Source organism: Aulonocara sp. 'chitande type north' Nkhata Bay, linkage group LG10 (genome assembly GCF_057382095.1).
Source record: "Aulonocara sp. 'chitande type north' Nkhata Bay isolate Kocher_YH1m ecotype deep benthic linkage group LG10, A_spYH_male_GT1.1, whole genome shotgun sequence".
Taxonomy (NCBI): domain Eukaryota; kingdom Metazoa; phylum Chordata; class Actinopteri; order Cichliformes; family Cichlidae; genus Aulonocara; species Aulonocara sp. 'chitande type north' Nkhata Bay.
Window position 1 is genome coordinate 10,322,050 of NC_141353.1, and position 27,129 is coordinate 10,349,178.

The following is a 27,129-nucleotide window of genomic DNA, read 5'->3' on the forward strand; positions in this document are numbered from 1 at the left end:
AATGACTCCAAGGTTCCTCACAGTGTTACTGGAGGCCAAGGTAATGCCATCCAGAGTAAGAATCTGCTTAGATACCATATTTCTAAGCTTTTCAGGGCCGAGTACAATAACCTCAGTTTGATCTGAATTAAGAAGCAGAAAGTTAGCGGCCATCCAGGTCTTTATGTCTTTAAGACATTCCTGCAGTTTAACTCATTGGTGTGTGTTATCTGGCTTCATGGACAGATAGAGCTGGGTGTCATCGGCATAGCAGTGTAAATGTATGCTATGTCTTCTAATGATGCTGCCTAAGGGAAGCATGTATAATGTAAAGAGAATTGGTCCTAGCACTGAACCCTGTGGAACTCCATAATTAACCTCAGTGTGTGAAGAGGACTCTCCATTTACATGCACAAACTGGAGTCTATTAGATAGATATGATACAAACCACTGCAGCGCAGTACCTGTAATACCTACAGCATGTTCTAATCACTCTAATAGGATATTATGGTCGACAGTATCGAACGCTGCACTGAGGTCTAGCAGGACAAGCACAGAGATGAGTCCACTGTCAGAGGCCATAAGAAGATCATTTGTAACCTTCACTAAAGCTGTTTCTGTGCTGTGATGAGCTCTGAAACCTGACTGAAACTCTTCAAATAAACCTCTGCAGATGATCTGTTAGCTGTTTGACAACTACTCTTTCAAGGATGTTTGATATAAAGGAAGGTTGGAGATTGGCCTGTAATTAGCTAAGACTGCTGGGTCTAGAGATGCTTTTTGAGTAAAGGTTTAACTACAGCCAGCTTGAAGGCCTGTGGTACATAGCCGATCATTAGAGATAGGTTGATCATATTTAAGATCGAAGCATTAATTAATGGCAGGACTTCTTTGAGCAGTTTTGTAGGAATGGGGTCTAAAAGACACATTGATGGTTTGGAGGAAGTAATTATTGAAGTTAACTCAGAAAGATCAACTGTTATGAAAGTATTGTAATATCAGTGGCATTGGATTTGGTATTTTCTCTAATGGTTAAAATGTTATTTTACTAGTTTATGTTAAAGGAATAGTTGGCTCAACAGCATTTTTGTCAGCCTGGAGACGAACCTGATGTTCTTTTCATCAATCACTGATGAAAAGAACATCAAGATATTTGAGCTTTACAGAGGCCCGTTTTGTTGAAGAGCAAGTTCTACCAGGGACTCACGTACTTGTGATCTGAGGCATTTGTTTTCAGAGGACCCAGTATCCAGAGTCCTTGCACAGAAGGTGTAAAATTATTAACATGATCAATCTCTTTGCGAGTTCAGGTAGCTGCTCTGAGCTGTGGTGGTACACAGCTACAAGAAATCCTTTAACTTAGTGACAGCACTTTCAGAAAGTCGTCTGCTGTGATGACGTATGTTACCCACTGCTGTGGAATCCATTATTGTAGATTTTAATGTTATTAAGAAATAAATGAGGGCTTCAGGGATTATTATTAAATGATGTTCAGTTTCTATGGCACAAATGCCAGAACAGGCTCCAGAGTAGACCTCATTACTGTAGTATCTCTACATTAAAATATGTGCTTTGAGGTGACTGTTGGTGCTGCATCAATAAACTAATCGATCTAATAGATTAAATGTACTGTTGATGTTATTTTCCGCATTTACACAAATGTTTAAATCTGCCATTGAAATTATTTTTCTGAGCAAAGCACAAAATCACAGAAGTCTTTTTCATTTATGCGACTCTTTCCAAATGTAAACAAACTGAGGCATCATCGTGATGTCACCAGGACGGGCTTAAAATGAGTTCATGCCAAAACTAGAAATATTGATTTATTGTAAAACAAACATCAACGTTTTGTCAGACAGACGTGTGGACTTCAAGCTTTTCACGTAAAGTTTAAACAGAAGCTGAACTTCAGACTCGCTGTGGTGCGATGAGCCAGCAGTGACACCAGTGCTGGGCTGAATGTTTCAGAGCTCACACAGGAGCCAGAAGTATTTTCATTTAGGAATAATGCATAAAAGGCTGACATGAACGAAATATCAAATGAATATCTAAGAATGGACTAAAACATATTCATCTGTGTTGATTTCAGCTTGGATTTAAACATGTCTGTCTCCCATGTTCTTCTTCTACCTCCTCCTGTCATCGTCTCTGTCTCTCTCCCTTCGCCTGTCATCTCTGTCCCGATCTGCGTCTCTTCTTCTTTCTCTTTCCGTCTCTCGTCTTCTATCATTATCTCTGCTTCTGTCATTCTCCCTCTCGTGACCCCTCTTCTTTTCTTCCTCTCTCTGCCGATCTGCGTCTCTCCTCCTCCTCTCCTCCTCTTCCTCCCCTCTCAGTCTCTCGTTGTGTCTCGCTGTCTGTCCATTCGGTTGTCCTCCTGGCTTTGGCGGCGGCCCTCTCTGGTTGTATTTGTCGTACCCGGCGTCCTCTTTCTCCTCTTTGACTCTGACTGAAACAGGAGGTGGTGATGAAGAAGAGGCTCTGCTCTTCCTGTCCTTCTTCTTCTCCTTCTTCTTTTTCTTCTTCTCTTTCTTGTCTGAAACAGAGAGCGCAGAATGAAGATAAATAAAAATCCACCTCATCTTGTGTCAGGCGGGTTTCACACGACAGGATGTGACATCACCTTTCTTGGGCTTCTTCACAGGTACGGCGTACTGCTCGTCATCCTCAGAGGAGGGGGAAGACTCGCCGACTTTGGGAGCGCAGCCCTCCTCCCTCAGATGCTTGGTCACGTCGTCGATGTCCTCGCCGTCTTTGGGGGGTCGGTAGTCTTTGACGTGGTCAACGCGAATCGTGCGACCTTTGATCTGACAGCACAAACCAACAGTCAGAGATCAACTCTCACTGGAACCTTTAAAGTCCTGAAGTCAATCGAACAACCAGCCACCGCGTCACAAACAGCTGATAGTTTACGTACATTAACTTCAGCTTCACACGTTGAATATTTGCAGACTCACACTTGACAACAACATTAACAGGAATTAAAATTCATCGTTCAGTCTCTGAGCCAGGGCTGAGACTGGCCTTTACTAACTGCCTTCATATGAGTATTTAAATAAGTCTGTCATCTGCTGCCTCACATCCATGTAGGAAAATGAGGTTCATGATTGTTTCTCTAGTCTGACATCATGATCTGGCTTCTTTTAATAGAAAAATCAAAGTAAAAACACTCCCAGGAAAAAGGTTTTCTGTCAACACAGGAGCTCGAACCCTCTGGATGTTTCCGTTTTCTGATAATTTGCTGGAAAAAAATGAAAAAAAGAACTGCATTCTGGGTCATGTGACCATGTGGGATAGATGTCGGCTCACAACAAGCTCGAGGACATGAACGTTTAAATCTACATGAGTCAGGTGGCTTATCGTGTAGCCACGACTCCTTCAGGGCCATTAAAACAACATTAGTGTTCACCTGCTCCTCATCATAGTTCGGACAGACCACGCTGATGACACAACTTTACATCCGAAATTTTACAATTTCTTAAGAAACCTGGATCATCATCTCTGCAGCTGTTCCCTGTAAAACTCTAGTAAAGTGAGTAAAAGGGATGAAGCACAAAAAGGCCCCGCGTGCCCGATACCCTCGAAAAACCTTCAGGATCTAAAGTCGTTCTGTCAGTGTGAGAGCGAAGTGCTCTAACAGGGTGATTATGGTGCTACAAGGTCAGGCTTTGCAGCGGGTTTCTAGGACGTCCTGATAATAATGAATTACAGTCGTCCAGCCTGGAAGTAATAAATGCATGAACTAGTTTTTCAGCGTCACTCTGAGACAGGATGTTTCTAACTTTAGAGATGTTGCACAAATGGAAGAAAGCAGTCTTACATATTTGTTTAATATGTGCGCTGAAGGACACGTCCTGGTCAACAATGACTCCAGCATTTCTTAAATCATTAAACTGTAGTTTAACTTTATTTGTGTCATCTGGTGGCTGGATAAATACAGCTGGGTATCATCTGCATATCAGTGAAAGCAGATGTAGTGTTTTCCTGTGTAACACAAACAGTATCATTAGACACACAGGACTCTGTGGACCTCCATGACTGACCTCTGTGTCAACAGGAACAAACTGCAAGCTACGAGTCAGACGAGATTCAGAGCAGCGCAGCAGAGTGTGTCCTTTCACCTTAATGCTGTTGAAGTTGTCGACAGCCAACACGGTGCTCCTCTGGTCCTCATAGCAGATAAAACAGAAACCTTTGGACTTTCCGGTCTTCTTGTCACGCACGAGGTTGATGTTGACGATCTCTCCATACCTGACAGGACAAAGTGAATCTTGGTGCTCCCCATCTGTGAGTAGTGTAGTTAAGAAATGATGAGGTACTTACTGAGAGAAGACACAGATCAGGTCTCCTTCAGTCAGCTCGTATGGAAACCCTCCTGCAGAAAACACAACATCCAAAACGCTGCTTATTCATTCTCCAAAAACCTTTCATTACTTCATCACTAATGTCAGCAACATAAACACTGCAACAACACAAAACATCCAGCAGATGCACACAAAACAACACTGCTGTTTCCAGTATAAACACCTTTATTAAAGCTGAAGATACCATGGTTGGTAATGGTTCAGAGTGTTTCATGTAAAAGGAATATTTCCAAAAAGCCAAGTCTTCATCAAACCCCTTCTCCAGAGGTGTGACTATGAAACAGCATTTGTGGTTTTTAAACTAGCTTCACTTTGGTGTTACAAAAGTGGTTCATTATTACCACCTCAGTAACTTATGCTTATGACGCACAGCTAACCTGCTCCAGAGCACGTGATGTTCAAGATTATAGGTCAGCTGGTAGGAACTCACCATCACCTGACCAATCAGATCTCTGAACAGCAGCTTCACCATCGCTGGAATCACTCAGAGTACAGATTTTAAGGCGGTCTGAGGGTTTTTGTATTCGATTTTAAGTGGGAATTTTCCACACAGACTACACGATCTGAGATGTCTCATGGATCTTCCAGATTGAGTGAAGTCATTTTCCAGAGATCTGATTGGTCCATAGGGACCATTTTTTGATACCCGTCGATCATTTATCTGGAACATATGAAATATCGGTCTATGAAAAACCTCTTAAGCTCACTAATACATGACACGTGGAGCTTAAGCCGATCAGGAAGAGTCAAAAAGTTTGTGCTGCAGAGACAGAAACTTTGAAGCAGAAATGACAACCAATGGGAGCACAGGACATCCCTGACTGACCAAGGACCTTGGCAGACTGGTGACCACCTGTCAGCCAAGAGGCAAAGGATGGTGAATGATTCAGTCATGTGAGGATGTGGCTTCTAAAGAAAAGCCTTTACTTCCTCCCAGTTTACATTTTCCCCTCAACTTTAAACTAATGATTATTTTCATTATCTGCTCATCTGTGGATTATTCAGTTTGTCACGCAGTCTCACCAACAAAGACCCAGGCGCTGTCTTTGTACTCGCTGTGCCAGGAAACGGACTCGTTGACCCCGAGGCTGGCTTCACGCTCGTTCAGCTCGTTTATCAGCTTTACCTTCGTTAGAGGACTGAAAACAGAGAGAAAACAAAGTGTTTCCTTTTCAGAATCCTGGTTCATAATCTGTAATTAATATGTGACAGTCATCTGCTTTCATCTCGTACAACCCAGCGTTTAAGTTTTATTTCTGCAAGGCTAAATTTGAGGATTTGGAGAAGAAACATGAGCTTAATCATATGAGTTTATAATAAAAAGGCAAAAATATAAAAAGACATAAGCCATAAACAGTAAAATATAAAAGAAATGTAATTTAAACCTAAACATAAGGCACAAACAACTGATTTTAAGACCACTGATTCCAGATATGTGGAGCGCAATGACGTCTGTTTCTACAGACCAAACTCCATTCAGATTATGACTGATTTAAAGCCCCGTGAACACACTGACAGGAACGCAACACGGGTGTTTGTGCTCTGTGAAGCTCTGATTCGTTTTTATTTTAGTGAGCTAACACACATCCCGCAACGGTAAAGAAAATCGCCTATCGCCAAAACAGGAGGCGATGATCACCTCTTCAAACTCTGGTCCAAGCTTCATTTTATGCTATTTTACTGAATGCCGAATTGAAATAAGGCTCCTGTAATTGTATAATAACCGCAGAAAGTGTGTCTGATTATTTTATGGGGAAAAGTTGGTGGAAAATAAACATAAAATCTCAGGTTTTCTGAATGGATTCTGGGAGACGAGATTGTACATGAAGTACTCAAACAATCTTCATGCTGGCGCTTTTGGTAGCGAATAGTCATTTTCGAATGGCTATAATCATTACCGAATAGTTGTTATTGATCAGTAAACGATAAAAAAAACTTAAATTAAACGCTTAATAAGAAAATAATTACTTACTTCATGATCGACTATACGGTTTGTACATCAACGCTGTGCTGAAAATGGCTAATCTCAGGCAGAAACAACTTCCGTTTGAATTTCCGCCTCTGCTAGTGCTGCCCCCTGCTGTTAGGATGTCTTTAAAACGAGCTACATTTACACGGCTAAATGTCTAAACTGTCATTAGTGTGAGTGACACTAATTGATATTGATAGAAAGACGATGTAGCTATAAAGGCTATTTATGGGGTTACATTTCTAAATATTTTAACTTAAATTATCCTCCCGCACTGCTGGCGGCGCTGTGCGCTAATTGCGAGGTGATGACGCGGTTTGTAAACACTAACCTGTCAACTGAGATGCTCTTGTGGTGTGTGTGTGTCAACTACCCGGATAGCCGGGATCTAGCTTACAAACGAACTTTTTTTAAATTTTAATTTCACCTTTTAACATCTTATTTTTGCCGTTTTGAGTTAATAAATGCTGGGTTAGCTCACTCGAATTCCCAGTTACGATCAGTAAATTAGCTTTCCTTGCCAGTCATGGCTTCCTAGGGATAAAAAAAAAGGGTTAAAAGAAACCTTTTTACTTTTTTATTTATTTATTTATTTTTACATCTGTTTCCCCGGAGGCCATCTGTGGGTGAGTAAATCAGTAACTGCTATTAACCTTAGCTTTACAAAATGAGCGTGAAAAGCTAATTTCCGCATGCTAATGGCTTTAGACTGAGGTCGCTTACAGTTTCCGTCATTTTAAAATATTCTTTCACTTCTTCTAGCACATGCACGCATTAAAATCACATTTAAGGGTTTCTCGGATTATTTTGGTTCTAAAATCAAATTCGGCATAAGAATCATTAGAGCTGATTAAGGACGAAATATTTTATTGTCACCTGGGTGTTTGCATGAGGAGCTCTGAGGCTTCGATCTGCCTGAGGAAATCAAATCGTGGCCTCAGGTACTTAAAGTCTCCTCTTTAAAAAACAAACAACTTTTTCCTGATTGTACTTGATTTTATCTCCTTTTCAGTGTTTTTATTTAGTTACCGAGTTCTGTCACTTTTTGTTTGCAACATAATTAATTCATATAAGTAAATAAAGACGATTATTATTTTCTCATTTCTCCTGTGTGTCTCTCAGCAGGATGATCTCTCAGGTCTTCATCTTGTCCTCGAAGGGGGACCATCTCATTTATAAAGACTGTATCCTTCTGTTCCCACAGCTGGAAACAGCTCAGGACAAATGAAAGCTGTATGAATAACTGTATTAGTCCCCCATTAAGTAAACTTGAATTGTAAATATATTTCGGCAGTGCCGGACCTCCATACTGTCGGCTGTATGGGGACAATTCTGAATCTGAAAATGTGCTTTATTTATTTTGTGTGTAAACATCAACCTTGACCTGACCCACCAGTCCGTGGAGGAGCTGGTAACGACATTGTCAGTATTTTCTACGAGAAGGTCACGGCGCTGACCGGAGACCAGCCTCCGGTCGTCATGGTAAATAAATTATGGCTTCTTTTTATTGAGACACGCATACCTGCTGATTAATGCTCAGGACCATCCAAACACACAAAGTGGAGCTCAGACCTTTTGAAGGGTTTGTTAGAACAGTTAACCTGACAGCAGTTAGATTATTGGTCCGTGTGAGTGACTCGGACTCCACATGATGTTCTGGTGTCTGTTTTGGTTCATTTTATGTGTTTCCATGACGTGGTCAGCGTTCCAGCTGCAAAAGCTGTTGCAATGCAGCAACATCTGCTCTCTGTCCGGACTTTGTCCAGTCAGCTCATAATTAAAAACATTTAAACCAACAATGAGCAGCTTGTTCTCAGATTTCAGAAGAAGGAGTCATTATGTTTGATTATAATGCCAGTTATTTTCTCCTCATGTCTGGTTAAACATCTTTTGTTTTCCTGCAGAATCATAAGGATATTTACTTCGTCCACATCAGGCAGGGAGGACTGTACTGGGTCGCCACGACCACGGCGGGCTCCTCGCCGTTCACCATTACCGAGTTTCTCAACAGGTATGAGGTCATCCGTAAGCTGACTGCTTGTGTTTGAGGATGGCTGTGACCTCAGACAGTTTGAGGCTCTGCACCTGATGGTGTTACAGCTCCTGAGCTGCCTGAGCATGCTCTTTGTTGCAGGTTAGCAGCTCTGGTTAAAGATTACTGCGGCAGCCTATCAGAGAAGTCGGTGCAGATGAACTTCGCCCTCATCTACGAGCTGCTGGACGAGATCGTGGTGAGTCTCCGTGCTGCCACCCTTTTGGCTACAGGTGGTGCTGTAAAGTTTTAATATATGTAAAGAAGGACGTAGCCTCAAACCTGCACTCTTACAGATATCCACCTGGGGAAGACTCTGGTCTGATTGTGAAGAAGTCTTTGTGAAAATGAACGTATCGCACTTTTTCTGTGACCTCTGTTAATGCTTCACTGATGAGTTCATGATCTCATTAATTTCCCATGAATTTTCTTCCAATTATCCAAAGTCGTTTTTCACATCAGACAAACTTATATGAAAGTTTTCCCGTTGGTGTGGAAGCAGTGTGGAGCTCGTTATCGCTCAGGTTTACAGCGAAGAGGTAAAAACATGAGCTGTGGGTGGAGCAGCATGTTTTCCTCTTCTGTAGTGCAGATTTAGCACCTCCTGCTCCATCTCTCTTAGAGGGAAACAAGCATTTAGGCTACGCTCACTCTGCTCAATTCAGATTTTTTTGTCTCCTCGTTCACACTACAAATAAAATGCGACAGCCAACGCGCTCTAGTGTGAACGCTCAAAGCGCCGCATGCGCAAAAGAAGACGTCACACACAACGCACTCAGTTTAGACCCAGAGCAACAGCATGTGTGACTGATGGCCTTAATATAAAGAGTTCGGGCTTCACGTTTCCCAGTTTTTGCTTTAAGTTATTTTGTTATTTACATAATAATGTGAATAACCTAATAATGATCCTTGTTGCTGTTTTAGAGGAGCGCTGCTTCAAAGGATAGCTGCAGATTATACAGTACAAATAAAATGTTCACGTTGTCTTCCCAACAGTTTCACTGACATCTACACTGGATGAACAGGAAGCGTTCGCGATGTCTTCTCCGGCGCTGATAATTGGCGTCTGTCTTGTGTCAGTGACGTAAAAGACGGATTTAATGCGACGTGACCGTCAAACAGCAGTCGCTTTCTGAAACAGATATGTATCGATTCAGCACCACATACGAAAGTGACCCAGATCGGATTTGAAAATATCGGATTTGTGTCGTTCACACTGTCACACCATGGTCGGATAGATGGTCGCAGAGGGTCAAAAAATCGGCTTTGATGCGCTTTCGCCTGCAGTGTGAACGCAGCTTTAGTCACATTTTCGTTTGATGAACCTCTGCTCGTGTAAAAACCGTCCTCTCCTTCTGTCTGTCAGGACTACGGTTACATCCAGACGACTTCCTCTGACGTCCTGAAGAACTTCATCCAGACCGAAGCCGTCACCTCCAGGCCGTTCAGCCTGTTTGACCTCAGCAATGTCGGCCTGGTACGGTAGCACCGCCTCGCTTGCTTGCTTTGTTTTCTTGACATTAGCTTCGAGGGGAACTGCAGCCATCTGTCCTCAGGAGGCATCAAAGTCACATTTTTGTTTTCAGATCATTCAAGGTGATTTGGCCCAGAGGAATAAGAACTGTCATAGCAACAGGATTAAAAACAGGAGTTTCGGCTGAATCAGGTGTTCAGGACGTTTGCTTCACAGTCAGAGGCTTTGGGCTTTTTTTCTAAGGCAGCAGAAAACAAATATGTGAGCCGAGGTCCGTTCGTGCTTTGTAAATCTGTCCTTAGACACACGGATGGATGTAATTTCCTCCAGCTGTCTGGTCTTAATGAGGCTCTGGCTGAACTGCAGACGATGTTAGAGTCGTCTAACCTGCCGAAGAAAATAATCTGAGCCATGTTTTTAAGGTCGGTCTTCTTGGTTCCATAATGTCTCGACACAACTGCCTGTTTTGTTTTCTTCCTCCAAATTTTGAGGCTTTAAGGACGGATTACTCTGTCAGCGCTGGGCTCCTCCTCAAATCTGTGACCTTAAGTCCGTGCACCCAGGGCTGGACGTTACGGGAAGACGGGTTTGACCTCCTCAGTGCACGACTCTTATTAGCTCTGCTGCTGAATACAAGTTTTTCTTGTTGTTTTATGTTTCTGAGCACTCCTGGTTTCCCATCAGCCCCTGTGTCTGGTTTTTGTTAAACATCCAGGGAACGCGTCTGTGCCGACAGTAAAGAGTCCCAGGAGAAATGTTTGGCTGGTCAAACTGGGCTGTAAAAGTTAATTATGTCTTGTCTTCAGTCTGTTTGACTGTTAGCAGCTCTGTGAGTTAGTAAGGTTGTGCTCGTCTGCCTCAAGAAGGCAAGTTTGATTTATCGTCTTCACCTTTATTTTAGAAAAGAGAGTTTATTTGAGAGCAGGAGCATCACATCACCAAGATTTACTGAGCAGTGGCAGCAGCGATGATCAGACACCAGGAGAAACTGAGGGTATTTGGGGTGGAGGCGGGTTGCAAAGCAGCTGGCAGACAGGCCCGCTGTAAAGTTTACTGTTTTAGGGGAAACACTTGTCTGTTTTTGCCTTTGAGAGCTAACTGTGCTGGAACAAAGACCTCAGAGCCTTCGTGGAGCTTTAATGGATTTTTATTTTTAGTGTTCATTCTGCAGTCAGCTGACAGTCTGCATTCACCGCGTTGTTTACCTTGTTTTTCTTTGTTTGCTGTCGTTGCAGTTTGGAGCAGAGACGCAGCAAAGCAAAGTGGCTCCAAGCTCTGCAGCCACCAGACCAATCCAGTCCAGCAGAGAGCAGGTAAAACCCGCACACCTGTGGGAGGGGAACACCTGAGCGAGAGGACGCCGACAGCCTGACAGACGAGTGAAGAACAAGCTGCTCTCGTTTCAAGTCTGTGGATGATCTGTGGGCTCGTTGCCCTGGAGTGGGCTTTTATCTTTTAGATAAACAAGCCTCAAAAAATGAAGGCGATCTATATTCATATACATGTTTTTGTTTCTGGTGTAAAAATGTTGATATTCTTTCATTTTTCCAAGAAGATGAGCTGATTAGTTTAAGACGAAGGTTAAATCAACATTCAGAACGCCTAAAGCCGAGGGTGAGGCAGTCGTCGTTCACCGAGATATGAGTTAGTAAAAGTTCAGTTAGGTCCGTTTTTATGGGAACGGATTTGCTCCGTTTTACAAGCAGGTTTGGAGGTTTGAAACTGACTGTCAGATTTCAGTAAATAGTCTGGTCCCAGCTGGACTGAAAACTTCCTGGAAAAAAACAGAACTTTTCATGTCCTGGCTTCTGATCATCTGGTCTGTGTGTGTTTTCCAGGGAGGGAAGAGCGAGATATTTGTGGACGTGATTGAGAGGATGACGGTCGTCATCGGCTCCAACGTGAGTAACATCAGCGTGAGAAGAACAGTCACACCCGAAAAGCTTAAAAATGGCCAAAAGTGTTTGTGGTGCAGTTTCAGACTCGCAACAAATAAGACTGAATACTCTGAGAAATGTGTTAGTGTCAAAAACATTTAATTACAAAAGATTTCTGAGGTGAATCAACCAAAACAGAGAACTTTGTGCAGAGCTGTTGGGTTTGTGCTGCAGGGACTTCTGATGAAGGCAGATGTGGAGGGCGAGATCAGAGTGAAGTGCTACATGCCGAGCTGCTCAGGTGAGACAGCTCAAAAAGAGGTTCAGCGAGCCACCAGGTGGTGTCTATGGAGGGTTCAGTCAGCTGGTCCCGTCCACTCAGACACATCCGTTGTCAGATGTGTCTGAGTGGATGCACTGAAACTGGATTTCCAAGGATCAGCAGTGGTAAAGAAAAGATGAAGCATCGTATGTCCTCCAGTGAGTTGGAGGATTTAAAGTCAGTTGATGCTCGCCGTCGACTCAGTTCCTGGCGACCGATTTTATTCGTTTAAACGAGAGGAAACAATCAGTCTTCAGTTTTGCTGAGATGTGAAGTCGTACCAGCAACTTCCCATCAAACAGAGAAACGCACAGCCAATCAAACACAGCTGTCATTAAGGTTGATGATGTCATAGGTGGCGCACGCAGCAGCCAGTCCAATGAGAAAAGGCTGCGTCTCGTTTATTCTGACTGGTGTTGATGCACTTTTTGTTGTTGTGTTTATTATTATTATAATGTGAACAAACGCGTCATAATGAGCCAATAAAGGTAAACGTTGAACTTTGAGCACAGGTCAGGTTTCCTCAGTCGCAGCTAATCGTCACACTCAGCAGCAGTAAAGACATCACAGCATGACAGCAACGACAACACTGCTAACTTAACCTGAACGTGAACAGTCCAGGTTCATGTTCTCGTCCAGCAGAACCGCGACCCAGTCAGGAACCATCTGCTTCATGAATGCTGCTGTTCGCTCCCTACACAGAAGTTCGACTCCCCCCCAGTATCCTCTAAAGAGAAGTTTTCGTTTATTTCCTTGTTTAGCTCTCCTCATATCTGAATTAAACTAATCCAGCAGCACCGAGTGAACCAGTACAACAAAAATGTGCATTACAATATCAAAATAAACGTCTTATACGTTAATACTTGTGATTTGTTTCTTTGTCTCTAAAATCTGAAGCGATGTCATCTTCTCGTCTCAGTTTGGTGTGTCTGTGCCGTCTCTTTAACAGAGATGCGAATCGGACTGAACGAAGAGTTCAGCATCGGCAAGTCTCAGCTCAGAGGTAAAAACGCACAATCACATCGCAGCCTTTCATTAGTTTATTGTATTTATGTTATGTTGTCATCACAGAGTAAATAGAATAGAATAGAATTCAACTTTATTGTCATTGCACATGCACAGGTACAGGGCAACGAAATGCAGTTTGCATCCATCCAGAAGTGCTTTAGTGATATAGATAGATTACAATATATATTAGCAATAATATAGATATGTAAGTATATTACAGAAATGGGTCTATTATGGTATGTTATAATGTACACGGTATGAAGTATGTTGTGAATATTCTATAACTATAAGTATGTACAGGCTGTAGTGAGTACAAGCTATGTACAGGATATGAACAGGATATAAATATGAAAAATTATACAGAATATGAAATAAATAACTTTACAGGAATCTGAGATATACAGCTATACAGAAATGGGAACTATGCAAGTTGTAAACAGTTGTAGGGTTAAAGATTATCGTATGTACAGAATGATTATTTACACAGAGCTATACAGTAGTGCAGTTAAGATAAGTGAGGGTGTAGATAGTTTCTACAGAGGCTATATAAAGTGCTAGTGGTTGTGAGTGGTGGTTCAGTCCATGTTATTATTGTGTGTTTGAGGGTACAGTTGTCCATTGTGGGTGTGTGTATGTTCAGTCCATGAGTTTAACGTGGGTCAGATGTCAGGAGGCAGAGTTCAGGAGTCTGACAGCTGTGAGGAAGAAGCTGTTCCGGTACCTGGTGGTCTTAGTCCGGAGGCTCCTGTAGCGCCTCCCAGAGGGCAGGAGGGTGAAGAGTCCATGTGATGGGTGACTGGGATCTTTGATGATTTTCACAGCCCTTTTCAGACACCGCTTCCTGTAGATGTCCTTTATGGCAGGAAGTGGTGCTCCGGCGATGCGCTGGGCAGTTTTCATGACCCTCTGCAACGCAGAGCAGTTCCCGTACCAGACTGTTGTACAGTTGGTCAGGATGCAGCACATATGAAGTCCACGATCTGTGTTCAGTAGTGAACAGGCAGAAGAAAGGCTGCTATAAGCCCGGCCTACAGATTTGACATTAAAACTATTCTAACCTGCGAAGAAGAAAGAACCAGACAAAGATGGACTGCAGGGATGTGAGTTTGTACCAGTGAAGGGGATAAACAACAGACAACCGTGTCGTCTGCACAGAAACAGGATTTAACTGATATTACTTAGATATGAAGAAGAGCAGCCATCCGCTTCTCAGGGTCGCTCACATTCACTCCCACATTCATTCAAACTACACAGAAAGACCCCAGCATGATGGTGGAATTGAACTCAGGACCTTCGTGCTGTGCGCCAACAGTGCTGCCCATGAAGAAGAGCAGTGCTGCCACACTTCTAAGTGACAAGTAATTTGCTTTCAAAGTTTTTCACTATTGTTTGCAGTTCTGTAAGAACTGAGTCAGCAGCAACTATAACCTCCTTAAGCAGCATTACTTTGCAGTGACGGTTTTCTGTGTGACTGTATCAGGCTCTCACATCACTGTGGGGCGGTTTTGGTCCACTCTGTATTCTAGTTGTTCGTTCATGCAAAGCTCTCTCAGGTCTGGACTTTGACTGGACCATTGCAGCTTGATTGGTTTATTTTTCAGCTGTTCTGTTGGAGATTTGCTGCTGTACTTGGGATCATTGTCCTGTTGACGACCCAGTTTGGTCCAAGCTTTATCTGTGGGACTGATGGCCTCACAGGTGACTCGAACACTCTGGTATGCAGAGTTCATCTAATCTATGGCGCTGTGTTCTTTTTACAGAGAAGAGGCTTTCTCCTACAGCCCTTACAATCTGTCGTGATCGTTGACTGTTAGCATGCTAACTGAGGCCTGAGCAGTTTCTCTGAGCATTACACGCTCTGAGCTCGGGGTGAAGTCCTGACAGGACGGTCTAATGCTGCAGACCAGCAAACTGACCTTACGGAGGTGATCACACTCAGTGGTGTGATCAGTGATTATCAGCACCCGGGTCAGACTTCCATAGTTATTTGTGTTTCTGACCTGATTCACACGAACTGTAATACACCTTTCATGCTGAAATGTTGCAGCCGTGTTTTTGTTCAGCGATCAAATCAAAGTGAAGTGTGAGTAGAAAGACAAAGTGAGCCGTGCACGATGTCCGTCCTCATAAACACAGAGCAGCGTTAAACGTGCTTCATCCTGTCGGTGTTATTAAAAACAGCACGGCTTCATTTCCTGCTGCTGTTTGTGTCGTTGCTTTTCACAGATGCATGTGTCTTTATTTTGGTATTTATTTGCTTATTAGCTTCACGGTGGATTTAAAGGTTTGAAAGTCGGCACGTACTGAGCGGGGCTGGTTAAAGAGTCCGGACTGCGGCTGGCGTCAGTTTATGGTTATGACTGAAAATGTTGGAGCGGATCTGAGCAGGAAGTCGGGAGACTCTGGGAGTCCCCGAATCCTGAAAAGTCTGGATTCAGATTAGTCGGTGATGTTTTTCAGACAACATCATGACCCAGTTTTTTTGTGGGTCATGATGTTGGGTCCACATCTGGATGGACTCCCATCACTAAGGCGAGAGGATGTGCAGGTTAAAATGAAGGGTGTGTGTGACCTGCCGTGTTTGTTCCTGTTCAGGTTACGGAGCCGCCGTTCGGGTCGACGAGTGCAGCTTTCACCAGGCGGTGCGGCTGGACGAGTTTGACAGCCATCGGATCCTCCGACTGTGTCCCAGCCAGGGAGAGGTGATCCTAATCCTCCAGTATTACATACAGAGAAACCCAACAATCATATGAACCCCTATGAACAAGCACTTTGGCGACAGTGGGAAGGAAAAACTCCCTTTTAACAGGAAGCGACAGCTTTGCCTGCAGGAAGAGAGCTTGCTCCTCAGCACCATCAGAGTCAGCATGAAGGCGCTGCCTGAGCACTCACCTGTTGTAGTTTCAGGGTTACGTCAGCAGCGCGCTCTGGTTTCTGTAACACACTGAAACGTTTCACTCACATCATCAAATCAGACTGAACTCTGAGCGTGTGCAGTTTGTTTCTCGACTGCTCCTCATGCTCTTCATCTCCTCCTCTTGCAGCAAACTGTGATGCAGTACCAGCTCAGCGACGACCTGCCGTCTGCGCTTCCTTTCCGACTCTTCCCCACCATCGAGAGAGACAACGGAGGAAGGTAGGACCTTCAGACACATCGACACAAACTACATGAGGTTCAGAAACCTGCAGTTCCTCTAACGTCCAGCAGAGGCTCCAGCGGTGCACTGTCTCCTCAGACTCCCCAGTTAAAATGTGGCGTGGCCTCCTTAAACGATTCTCATAAAACCTGTAAGTTAAACGAATACTATGCCAACATGAAACAGGTGAATGCTGAGTGACGGACACATCGCTCACTCAGCAGCTGGTTGCAGGGTGAGGGTTGTTGTTGCACAGTTGTGCCAGCAGAGGGCAGACAGTCTGAGCAGGTGTTTCACCTCCTGCAGGCAGGTGAGGTTTGATCTGTGAAAGGGTGAGCTCCGGCGCCCCCTTTCAGGTATATTCGCCTGATTCTTCACCCGTTTGTTCACTCCAGGCTTCCCTGAGCTCAAACTGACATTTATCAGCCATAAAGGGAAAAACGTGCTGGAAAACAGGAAGCAGGCTGCTCCAGCAGTTTTCAGCCTACACCCTGTTAACAGGCTTTCTTCCATCGTTTCCTGCTGCTTTAGTGCAGCTCGCCTTCTATTCCTGTGGCTGCGGCCGCCAGCTTCATCCTTTATAGCAGGTCGGCAACCTTTCTGATGATGAGTGCCATCTAAAGTTTCCTCAGAGGTCAGTGTGCCATATGACTGCATTATCAATAAATTTAATAACGCTCTATATTAACAGTTACACACTATATAGATCAACTTTACAGAATTATATTTGTTCAGATGTTGGCAGCTGTCAGCGAATAGTTATCAGCTACTTTGAAACAAAAAAAGACTTTTTATCCATAACAGCAAATGAACTGAACAACAGAAAATACAAATGCTGTTTATGGCCTCCTCACAACAGTGATAAGAAAAGTAAACTGGGCCAATATGTTTGTTGATACAGAGACACACATGTTACTGTGATCTCTGGTCTCAGAGTGTCCAGCATTCAGAGGCTGCCTGAGGACTCATGTGAGAGAAAACCTGCTCACACAGACATGTCGAGCCAAACACTGTCAGTAAGGCCTCTGCAATGTTCTGAAGACAGGTAAACCTGTCAGGTAGTGACGTCCAGCAGGTGAAAGCTTTGAATGAAAGCCAACGCTGTGGTGACAGTGATGCACAGTCTTGTTGGTATATGTATGATTTCTATACATTTTACGTCAGATAAAAACTTTGGTTGTAAGATTCAGATAATTATTTGTTAAAAGCGAGACATTTTAAATGAGAATAAGAAAGTATGTCTTTGTGCCCCCCTCTCCCTGTTAATGCCCTACCTGCCCCCCTGGCAACACTTTGCTAGACCCGCCCCTGCACAGACAAGGATCCTGGTGTTATTTGTCTCTCAGAAACAGTTCATAACTTCAACTCATTCATGTCACCTAAAGGTAAACCTGTTTCTCCATCACAGCTCTGATGATCCAGTAAGGACATCTCCTGGTTTCATGTTTCCCTCTCACCACATATCCAAACCGACATCATGACCAGCAGCTTTACAGCTGTGGCTCCAGCAAACATCAGCTGATACTAGAAATTAATATTAAATAAATTCTAACAACAGCTGATCAAACGTGCTGCTGTTGTTTAGCGCGACATCAGCTGGTTTCCTGTTTGTGGCGCAGAGAGAAAAGCCGATCAGCTGATCAGAAGAGAGAGTGAGAGGAGAGGCAGCTGTGCAGCAAAGACAGAGTAACTCCAGCTTTGTGTCTTTTTCCATTCGAGCTGAAGTCCGGCACAAACGGTTCCTTTCCACCTCAACACGAAACGTGTAATATTTTCTCTGAATACGAGACGATTCTGTCTTTTTACGGGACGGTTGGAAACTCTACTAACTGACCTTAGGAATAAAATAAAGTTCACTATCAGTAACATCATAGCACCACCCACCTGTATAGAAACTCTGTCATGCTAGCTAGTAGCAGTACGAGTTATTGCAACTGACTGTAAAAAGTCAGCATAACGAAAATAAACTCCATGTAAACTTAGTTTATATCTGACCCAGAGACAGCAGGTCATAACTTCTTACCTGAAGTTCAGTTCACCTGACACTCGGACCAGTGGCCGCTTCAGGTCTCTGCTCCTGCCTCCCCTTCCTCTCATCCACCTGCTGGCCTCTGTGGAAGCTCCGTGATGCCACCACCAAACAACTGACTTATTTTTACATGTTGACCAGATCCTGACCAATCCACCACCTCTCATTGTTTATACTGTTACCATCGGGCCAGTCCAGCTATGGTTGTGCCATCAGTTAACCCAGGGTTGCCGGCCCCTGCTTTATAGTAACAACTGCAGCCTCAGTGTGAGAGCTGTGAGCACAAAACTCAGTCCATCATCAGGCTGACAGCAGATTTACCCAACAGGGCTGTGCAGTGCTGACTGTCACACCGTAACCATGTGACTGTATTTGGATAAGAGGGGGAATACTGAGCCATCATTGAATCCCAGAGAGTGGATTCTGTTCATCATCATCATCCTGGTGACTCTTCAGTCTCAGCTGACTGCAGCTTTCCAACCTTATAAACTCCACATTTGCATGATGAGTGAAATAACTCCACTGATGAACAATGATGCCGTGAGCTCAGTTTCATGATCAATAATATGCAAATGATTGTTGATCATATCAGCTAAAGCTGCCTAACTTCAGTTTGCAGCATCCCATCTGCAAACTGATGCTAAAAAATGTCCAATTAACATCCCAGAATTTCACCAGACCTGGAGCTCAGATTTCCTGAAAGGTCCGTTGGTCCAACAACCCGACAGCAGGATTATTATAGAAATGCTCCAAAAGCACCGACGCGCCCCTGATGGAAACTTTAACCCTTAATGCAGTTTAAACACATGAGTTATAAAATACAGGTGTGAAATGATGAGCAGAGAATGAAGAGTTTGTGTTTCAGGCTGTAAACATGTGTGTTTCTGGTGTGGGGACCCACTCACCGCTGTAGCCTCTAGTGGACATTAGAGGAACTGCAGTATAGGACTCTAGCTCCGTAGCTCAGGAACGTGTATTTAAATTGTAACTGAACTTAAAACTGAAGCATAGAATAAACTGATTATTAAAGCTCGTTAACCTAAAGTTAACCTGCTGACCTGCCAGCCTGTCTCTGTGTCTCTTTCATTTTATCAGCGTACAAGAAAACCTTCTGCAGTAAAGTCACATCACAGTTTACTGGCAGGCTTTGTGTTTCAGTTTTCGGTGACTAAAACTTCTCTGTTTATTTTATTTCTTTAGTTTTGACCTTGGGGAGATCAGCTTGTTCACTAACATCACACAGGAGCTCACAGCTTTACTCGGCACCATCATGGTTTTGTTGTAGCTGGTTTTATTAACTCTGGGACGTTCTGTGTGAACGAGTTTCTCCTCTCTGCAGGCTGCTGATGTACATGAAGCTTCGCTGCGATCTACCACCAAAGAGGTCTGTTTGCATCCCACATATTTGCACAGAAAGCGCTTCAGGTGGAAGCAGCAGACATGTTTGCTTGAGGCCGTCTGCAGGTGCAGCAGGTGTGTTTGAATGATTCACGGCGTCCGTGTTGGAAACGACACCAGCTGCTGTCGGCCAGACGCCGCTTTAAAGGGCCAGCGCACCAAATTAAAAAGGAGAGTTCAATCTGGGGAAGCAGTCAGCAGGGGCTCACACAATCCAGAGGCATGATGGGAAGTGTAGGATCCAGTCTTTTTAGAGTTTGAGGATATGGGAGTCTCCTTCCTTTCTTCTCAGCTGTTTAAGATAAAGAAGGATTATTGTGATCTGAGGAGGGAACCGAGCAGAATAATGCTACTTTGACTGAATCACTGCTTTGGAGAAAAAGCTCTAACAGCTTTTTTACGATCACTGTAAGCAAAGCGAGGACCGAGCTGAGGCGTCAGTGCAGCACTCGGGTGATAATGACAGATGATGATGACGTCATTGTTTTGTTTTGCAGCGCCGCCATCAACGTGTGTGCCACCATCCCCGTCCCCAAAGGCTCCGTGAGGTGAGGCGCTGCCATTCAAACCAGCTGCTGCTTCTCATGGAAATCAGTCTGTATGTAAACGCAGCGCCGGCGCGTCGATTTGAATGTGACTCAGTTGTTGTTGTTCTGCCCGAACAGGAAGCTTAAGGCCAGACGAGAGTTCCTCGAGCCTGTGAAGAAATCGCGGCTCTTCTTAGAAGTGTTTTAAATAGAAAACAACATTAGCAAAGTAGGAGGGGCGGTTCTTATTTGTTAAGGAAAGTCATGGAAATCAAAGTCAGCGATGTGTGGAGGGCCTCGAGACACAGTCCTGCTGCACAGTCACAGGTGACGTACAGGCAGCAGGGATGGTGTTGGTTTAGGTTCTCACGTCATGTGAAGTCCAAACCAGTAAAATCATAAAGACATCAATTTACTTAAAAGCCTGTCAAACTCAGTGCAGATCACATGATCAGATCCCTGTAATCCTCTGATCAGAAGGATTACAGGGCCGCTTTTTAATCACTGTGCCGTCATGTCAATGAAACATCAGGGATACTGATCGTAAGTCAGGTTCAGAGGGCCAACAACGAGACAAACCCTAAACAGGAACGCTGTGACAGGACACTTTGCATTTGGCTAGTCTCAGTGTCACTGCTGCTAGCAGGAGGTGATACCTGGACCCTGTGGAGGGTGCACAGGTAGTCCAGCTCTTTGCTGTGTCTCCCAGCACAGGCTCAGGTCCTTAACCATCAGCAGGGCCGGCATCTGCTGCTTTGTGTCAGAGCGGCACACATCCCAGCAGGTCGCTGATGCTCAGAGATCAAGGTTCTTTATTTGTCACATGCATAGTTATACAAGTATAACTATGCATGTGACAAATAAAGAACCTTGATCTCTGAGCAAACAATCAGAAGAGGGTGGCCCGAGGGCTCGACGTCCTCTGGTGCTCAGTGCCCAGCACCGTGGAGCCCGACTTGCACTGAACCATAGAATAACCACAAGCTCCACACAGAAGAGTCTGGCAGCATTCAGGCCGCGGGGCAGAGGGGTCGTGGTTTCTCGCTCCATCCAGCCGTAAATCTTCCAGCAGCAGGCGTGAGCTGAGGTGGTTTCTGTACAGCTTGTGTTGATGTGGCAAACTCGCAGCGATGAAGTTTTCATCACAAAGTTTTAAGAAAAATGTTTCAGAAGTTTAAAGCTTTAACCTCCTAAGACACGAACTCTTTCACGGCATTTTTAATCTCTCTTTGCTCTTTGGCCTGATTGGGACCCGATGAATGTAAAAACAAAGAATTACCTGACTTTTGTTTTTGATGAAAATGAGATCCACGTATGAGGACATTCGTTTTAAATTTTGATAGAAGAGTGGCAGCATAACGTCCTCGTCAGTGGATATCAGGCCCTTGTAGAGCAAAATTAGTATTTTGGTCTCCAGACGGCTTTGAGCTGCTTGAATCAGAATGAAGTCTCATCTGAGGCCTTGCTTTACAAACTGCTGCCGACAGCTGCGAGTGATTGATGAACGTTGCGTCCTTCCTGTTGGACGTTACGCTCGCCGTGACTGGAGAGCTGAGGTCAGTTTAACGACCACAGAGTTCAGTTATGGACGGAGCAGCATTGTGGAAAATGACGGTTACATCAGCTGAAAGCTGCCGTCAGGATTACCAATCAAATCATGTCTGAAAGCTTCTCCGCCTCGCCGCCGCACACTGAGATTATGTCTGTAACAGCAGCCAGGTGACCTCTGACCTCTGGCGGGGGTGGTTTGCAGCAGGTTGTCAGGTGTGAATGAAGCCGCTCACGTTTGTTTGTTTGCTCAGTTTGTCGCAGGAGCTGAGCAGCCCGGATCAGAGCGCCGAGCTGAAGCCGCAGAGCCGAGCCGTCGTCTGGCAGATCGCTCGCTTCGCTGGAGGGACACAGCTCTCAGCGCTGTTCAAGGTAAATGGCCTGTATTTGTGTAGCGCGTCACACACACTGCTGATGGCAGCTACATTGTAGCCAGAGCTGCCCTGGGGCGCCCGGACAGAGGCGAGGCTGCCGGACACTGGCGCCACCGGGCCCTCTGACCACCACCAGTAGGGTGGAGTGGTGTCTTGCCCAAGGACACAACGACCGAGACTGTCGGAGCCGGGGCTCGAACCGGCAACCTTCCGATTGCAAGGCGAACTCAACTCTTGAACCACGATCGCCCCGTGTGTGGTGACCACATGTCTGGAAATTTGTTCATACTAACAATCAAATACACAAACTCTTGTGATGCAGGCCAAAATGAAACTTTCAAACACATAAATGTAGTTACAGACGGGCGACACTCAACCGCTTCCTGCAGCTTCACAAAAACGAAGCGCAAACATGGCCGCCATCACAGCAGTGACAAAAACGATCGGGAGTTCCAGTTACACGTTATTCTTCGTGCTTCACGCCCTCTGTTACAGCGTGCTGATCGGTCAGAGATTTAGGAAAGGACCTCCTCCCTCAGTGGCACCTGCCTCCAAACAACAGGCAAAGTGGTCATGTGATCACTGAAATCAAGATGGAGGATGGTGCAGTGATGTGTCTAATCCTAAGAGACGGTTCAGGTTTTAGATTTGTGCTTTGATTGAAGGAAACACAGTCCAATTGGAAAAAGCCTGAACAAGTATGGCGTGTTTTCACATGACTGCACAGTCCCGTGAAAACACGCTAATCTGATTCATTACCATCAATGTGATTAAAAAGTTCCAAGAAAACAGAAATATTAATAGAGGAAACGTTTAGCTTTACTTCCGTCACGCTGGCTAAACGCCTGCTCACACGGGCCTAAAGGCTGGTAGTGACCGCCCGGCAACCACCGGTTGCTAGGGACAAAAATGAATTTACCGAGAGGTTTGCGAATGTTTGTGCGAATCTCCAGACAGGTGTGAGGTGATACTGAAAGCCTCGGCTGCCTATAGTTTGTGTGAAAGATAACAAGTTATCACATGAACATATAAATTATTAACTAACGAGCACCCCCACCCCTCACCTCTGCCCCCCCTGTTTTCAGCTGGAGGTCCCCAGCCTCAGCTCGGCCTCTATGTTGGAGGTCGGTCCGGTGGGTCTGAGCTTCGAGCTGCCGAAGATCACTGCCACGGGGCTGCAGATCCGCTTCCTGCGCCTGTCGCCCATCCAGCCTGGCCCCTCGCAGCGTTGGGTCCGATACGTCACCCACTCGGACTCCTACACGATCCGGATCTGAACATTTGGATTACCTCAGCGATGATCTTACTGACTGATCACAGGACTGGAGACGAGACACGTGACATCAATAACGCAAATGTGATTCTCGCTGTTTCATCCTTTTGTGACTCTGTGTTTGGTGGTTTGTGCAGAATCGGAGCTATGTGCTGATTCAGTTGAATCATTTCTGCTCGGTGACCAGTTCCACTTCTCTTCGTCCTCCTTGCATTTAACCTTCTAGGCATGACATAAAGTTGAAATTAAAATTGAGCTTTAGGACACTGTGTAGCTCTTTGTTTCCTCAGGGTGGATGGATGGTGGCGCTGATGATGAGGATGTAGGCATCCTGGAAGTGAAGAGCCAGCTGTTACATTTCCATTCAGGCCTTTATAAACAATCCCTGTTATTAGTTCTTGTGTTCTTTTTGCTCAAGTTCAAACTAAAGTTTAAACTAGTGAATTCCTTCACCTGCTGTTCATGCTGATGTTCAGGAGCTAACTGGTTTAATCTGACATTGTTTGTCTTTGCTAGTCCTAAAGTTTGGGAAAAAGAAGGCAGCGTGACTTCTTTATGTTTGTAAAGACATGCCACGTCTCATCCAAGGAGCTCCTTCAGTTCTAAAACAGGAGAGTCCTAGGTATTTAACCTGTTTGGAGTTGATCCTGACAGTCGCTGGTATGGGTCATTACCATCAGTGGGGGTTGAGGGCGAAACCAGCTTGGCACATGTGACGAAGCCTCTGCGTAGGTCACCGGTCTTACTCTGCAGAAGTCAATGACTTCGTAAAGAAAGCTGTTAAAGCTTTTTCTCCAAAGCAGCGATTCCCAAAGTCAGGAGTGCTGCAAAACCAGAAAATCCCGATCTCAAACCTCCACTCTGATCAAAGTGTGAGAGAGTGAAGCATTTACATGACAATTTTATTCAAAATCAGTCTGTTGGCTAATGTTACCCATTAGCAGTTTATATGCAAAGTGTTAAGGCTAACGTGACCCATCTGTCACTAGGACACAAACTTCTCCTGCATTTCAAGTTCACATAAATTAATATAAATATGTAATTGTAGTTTGTAAGTAAATTAAAACTGAATTTCTATGACACCTGCAGTACCGTCACGGCCCACTAGGTTAGATAACGGTCCACAGGACGAGAAGTCGTTGGCCCCCTGGTGGCCATTAAAAATGGTAAATGGTAAATGGCCTGCATTTGTATAGCGCTTATCTAGTCCATAGGACCCCAAAGCTTTACACTACATTCAGTCATCCACACATTCACACACTGGTGATGGCAGCTACATTGTAGCCACAGCTGCCCTGGGGCGCACTGACAGAGGCGAGGCTGCCGGACACAGGCGCCACCGGGCCCTCTGACCACCACCAGTAGGCAAACATGGGGTTAGCCCAAGGATATTTGGCATGCAGCCAGGAGGCAGCCTGGGATCGAACCACCGACCTTCTGATTAGTGGCTGACCTGCTCTGCCACCTGAGCTACAGCCACCCCATGAAAAGAATACAGTTTAAGGCACTTCTGGTTTCACTGTTAGAAAACCAACTTTTGGGGCTTATTCAGGATAAAATATTTCTGTTCACAAAGAACCAACTGTTAGCTCTAGATGAATCGAGTAAAGTGTCTGTCTAGCTTCAAATAAACGTGTTAGTCCTTAAAGTCCAATGAAGAACGTTCTGATCCAAACCTCATGTTGTGCAGAAACTGGAAGGAGAGACCGTTGAAAGCAGATGTTGTTAGCACATGTAGGCAGCACAAGAGCTACCTTTGAGCTACCATCTCGTGTTCACGTGGAGGGTCCGCCACATGGAGTGCCATTCCAATCCAATTAGTGTTAAGTGGATTATGAAGCCCTCGAAAACCGAGTGAGTGTTTGGCGATGCTTGATGCGTGACCTGTGACTCCACTCCTCTCGAGCGCGCCGCCTGTTCAGTGTCAAATGTAACAAACCTCCAGATATGAGTGGCGTGCTGTTATTCCCTTGGTAATTAATAAGAACTTTCAATAAAATGGAAATTTTGTTGGTGTATCTAAGGACAGAATTTCTGAAGTAATGCAATTAGTTCAAATAACTATAATTTTATTATGCTTTCCCAGAAGAAGGGAGTGGGGTTTTCCCATTGCTCTTGCTGTGACATCGCCTTTAGTCTGAGAGCAGAGAGTTCATCAGATGAATGAAAGTTTCCTAAAATGCACCGAAGCCAATAAACCAACAGACTAAGCCTGGAGTGAAAGTACGCAGCCTTAAGCATCAAACTTTAACTGATATCAGTGTGTTAATAAGATTAATAGAAATATGGTATAAACACCATGTTTCCTACGGAGCTATCTGCTCTTTACAACAAGCTAACAGTGGGTATGTGTTTGATATGTCAAGAAATTAAACAGGATCAACAGCAAAATCTATTTTTCATTCATCCAGGTGACTTACCTGGATGACCTCATCGAGACCATTTTTTAATTTATTTTGGGATTAAATGTTCTAAAAGTGACACATGAACAAATTCCTGCGTCGTAAGAAATAAGTTGTTGCTTTATTGTACGCCTGCATTCGTGGTTAGAAACTTAAATGATGAAACATCCCAGTTGATGCTCGGTGTTCTGCAGCTGATAATATCAGAAATTAGTTACAAAATAGTTTGAAGTTGTGAAATGCGTGTTAAGTCTGGAACGAGGTGACAACATCTAATCTTTAACTGCACAAGCTGCAGGCTTAACTTGCAAATGTCCTGCAATGATGTCACAGGGCAAACGCCTGCATGTCCTTTTACAGCGCAAACACTGTTCCTACAGCGGCTCAGAAGAACATTAACATCTATGGAGGAAATATGGAAGCTCGTCTTTAACACTACATTTAAATTTCAATCTAATAACTCAAAACTAGGGTTAGCCTGACACTCGGTAACTCAAGAAATGTTGTTTTAATAAGTCCAAATTTGAAGACAATAGCCCAAAATTGTGATTTACAGATTAAAGCCTGAAACCGTGTAGTTTATTGGTCAGGCACTCGGATAAGCTGAGGTGAAGCCCAGCAGAACAGGTTGGAAAAATGAAGCACGTGTCTTAAACCCGTGTTCTACCTGAAGACCAATAGATGGCGATGACTGTGGTTGCATAAAAAGACCTCCAGTCTCCTAGAGGCTTGTCACATGATGTCAGTCTGCATTCCTCCAGAGTGGTCTGCAATATTGGAGGTGATACACATTAGGGCAAAGTATGTATTCCCTCAGTAGTTGGTGACGGTTCCTGGAGGTTGTTAGCGTATGCCTGGTGAAATCGGTTGCAAGGAGCACGCTGCGACAAAAACGTCTTTGTGGTTGCTTCGGTTGCCTGTAGTTTGCATGGAAGATGCCAATTGTGGGCAAACGCTTTGCTAATTACTGATGTGGTGACGGTGAAACCTGAAATAGTGCGATGCAAATCAGAGAAGGGTCGCCTTCAAAGTACAAGTGATGGCTCAGAACCACGCCGATATGTGTCAGAAGGCACAAATTCCACTTTGAAGGTGAATCTTCGACATTTCTATTTGTGTTGCTTTTTTCACAGCTTTGCAGACACACGGATGATTGCAGCAACTTGCTAGCAACCAAAGCAATCGCTGATGAGTTGGGGAATACACTTTTCGCTCACGACCGACCAGCGGTTGCCAAACGGTTGCAGACCAGTCTGTAAGGACATCACGTCTCAAATGACGGACAAGTTAAAACCATGTGGTTGGTGATCATGTAGACGTCTATGGGAAAAAGTCATTCGGAGTTTTTGGGCTCCGCTACTTGTTTTGTATCTTTTTAAATAAAAAAATTACATCTGTTTGGTACTTTTGTCATAC

General features: G+C 44.4%; 2 protein-coding genes across 5 annotated transcripts; one reads left to right on the forward strand and one right to left on the reverse strand.

Moving 5' to 3' along the window:
* Positions 1 to 1,789: 1,789 nt before the first annotated feature.
* Positions 1,790 to 6,568, reverse strand: rbmx2 (RNA binding motif protein X-linked 2). The gene is made up of 6 exons (XM_086308167.1): positions 6,316 to 6,568; positions 5,367 to 5,482; positions 4,303 to 4,354; positions 4,101 to 4,230; positions 2,603 to 2,786; positions 1,790 to 2,515 (listed from the first exon to the last, which is right to left on the reverse strand). The coding sequence occupies exons 1-6, from the start codon at positions 6,318 to 6,320 to the stop codon at positions 2,106 to 2,108; spliced, it is 897 nt and encodes a 298-aa protein (XP_086164293.1). The 5' UTR covers positions 6,321 to 6,568; the 3' UTR covers positions 1,790 to 2,105.
* A 54-nt stretch (positions 6,569 to 6,622) lies between these two features.
* Positions 6,623 to 27,126, forward strand: ap4m1 (adaptor related protein complex 4 subunit mu 1). 4 transcript variants are annotated; one of them, XM_086308156.1, is made up of 16 exons: positions 6,623 to 6,938; positions 7,435 to 7,496; positions 7,709 to 7,794; positions 8,217 to 8,323; positions 8,447 to 8,543; positions 9,711 to 9,821; positions 11,054 to 11,131; positions 11,657 to 11,719; positions 11,930 to 11,996; positions 12,967 to 13,020; positions 15,621 to 15,727; positions 16,070 to 16,161; positions 19,531 to 19,575; positions 20,087 to 20,137; positions 21,919 to 22,036; positions 23,124 to 27,126. In XM_086308156.1, exons 2-16 carry the CDS (start codon positions 7,439 to 7,441, stop codon positions 23,313 to 23,315), a joined length of 1,326 nt encoding a protein of 441 aa, XP_086164282.1. In that variant the 5' UTR covers positions 6,623 to 6,938; positions 7,435 to 7,438; the 3' UTR covers positions 23,316 to 27,126. The 4 variants fall into 4 exon arrangements, 3 of the variants coding, with proteins under 3 accessions (XP_086164282.1, XP_086164283.1, XP_086164281.1); XM_086308157.1 differs by having other exon boundaries at positions 7,438 to 7,496; XM_086308155.1 differs by lacking the exons at positions 6,623 to 6,938; positions 19,531 to 19,575.
* The last annotated feature ends 3 nt before the right edge of the window (positions 27,127 to 27,129 follow it).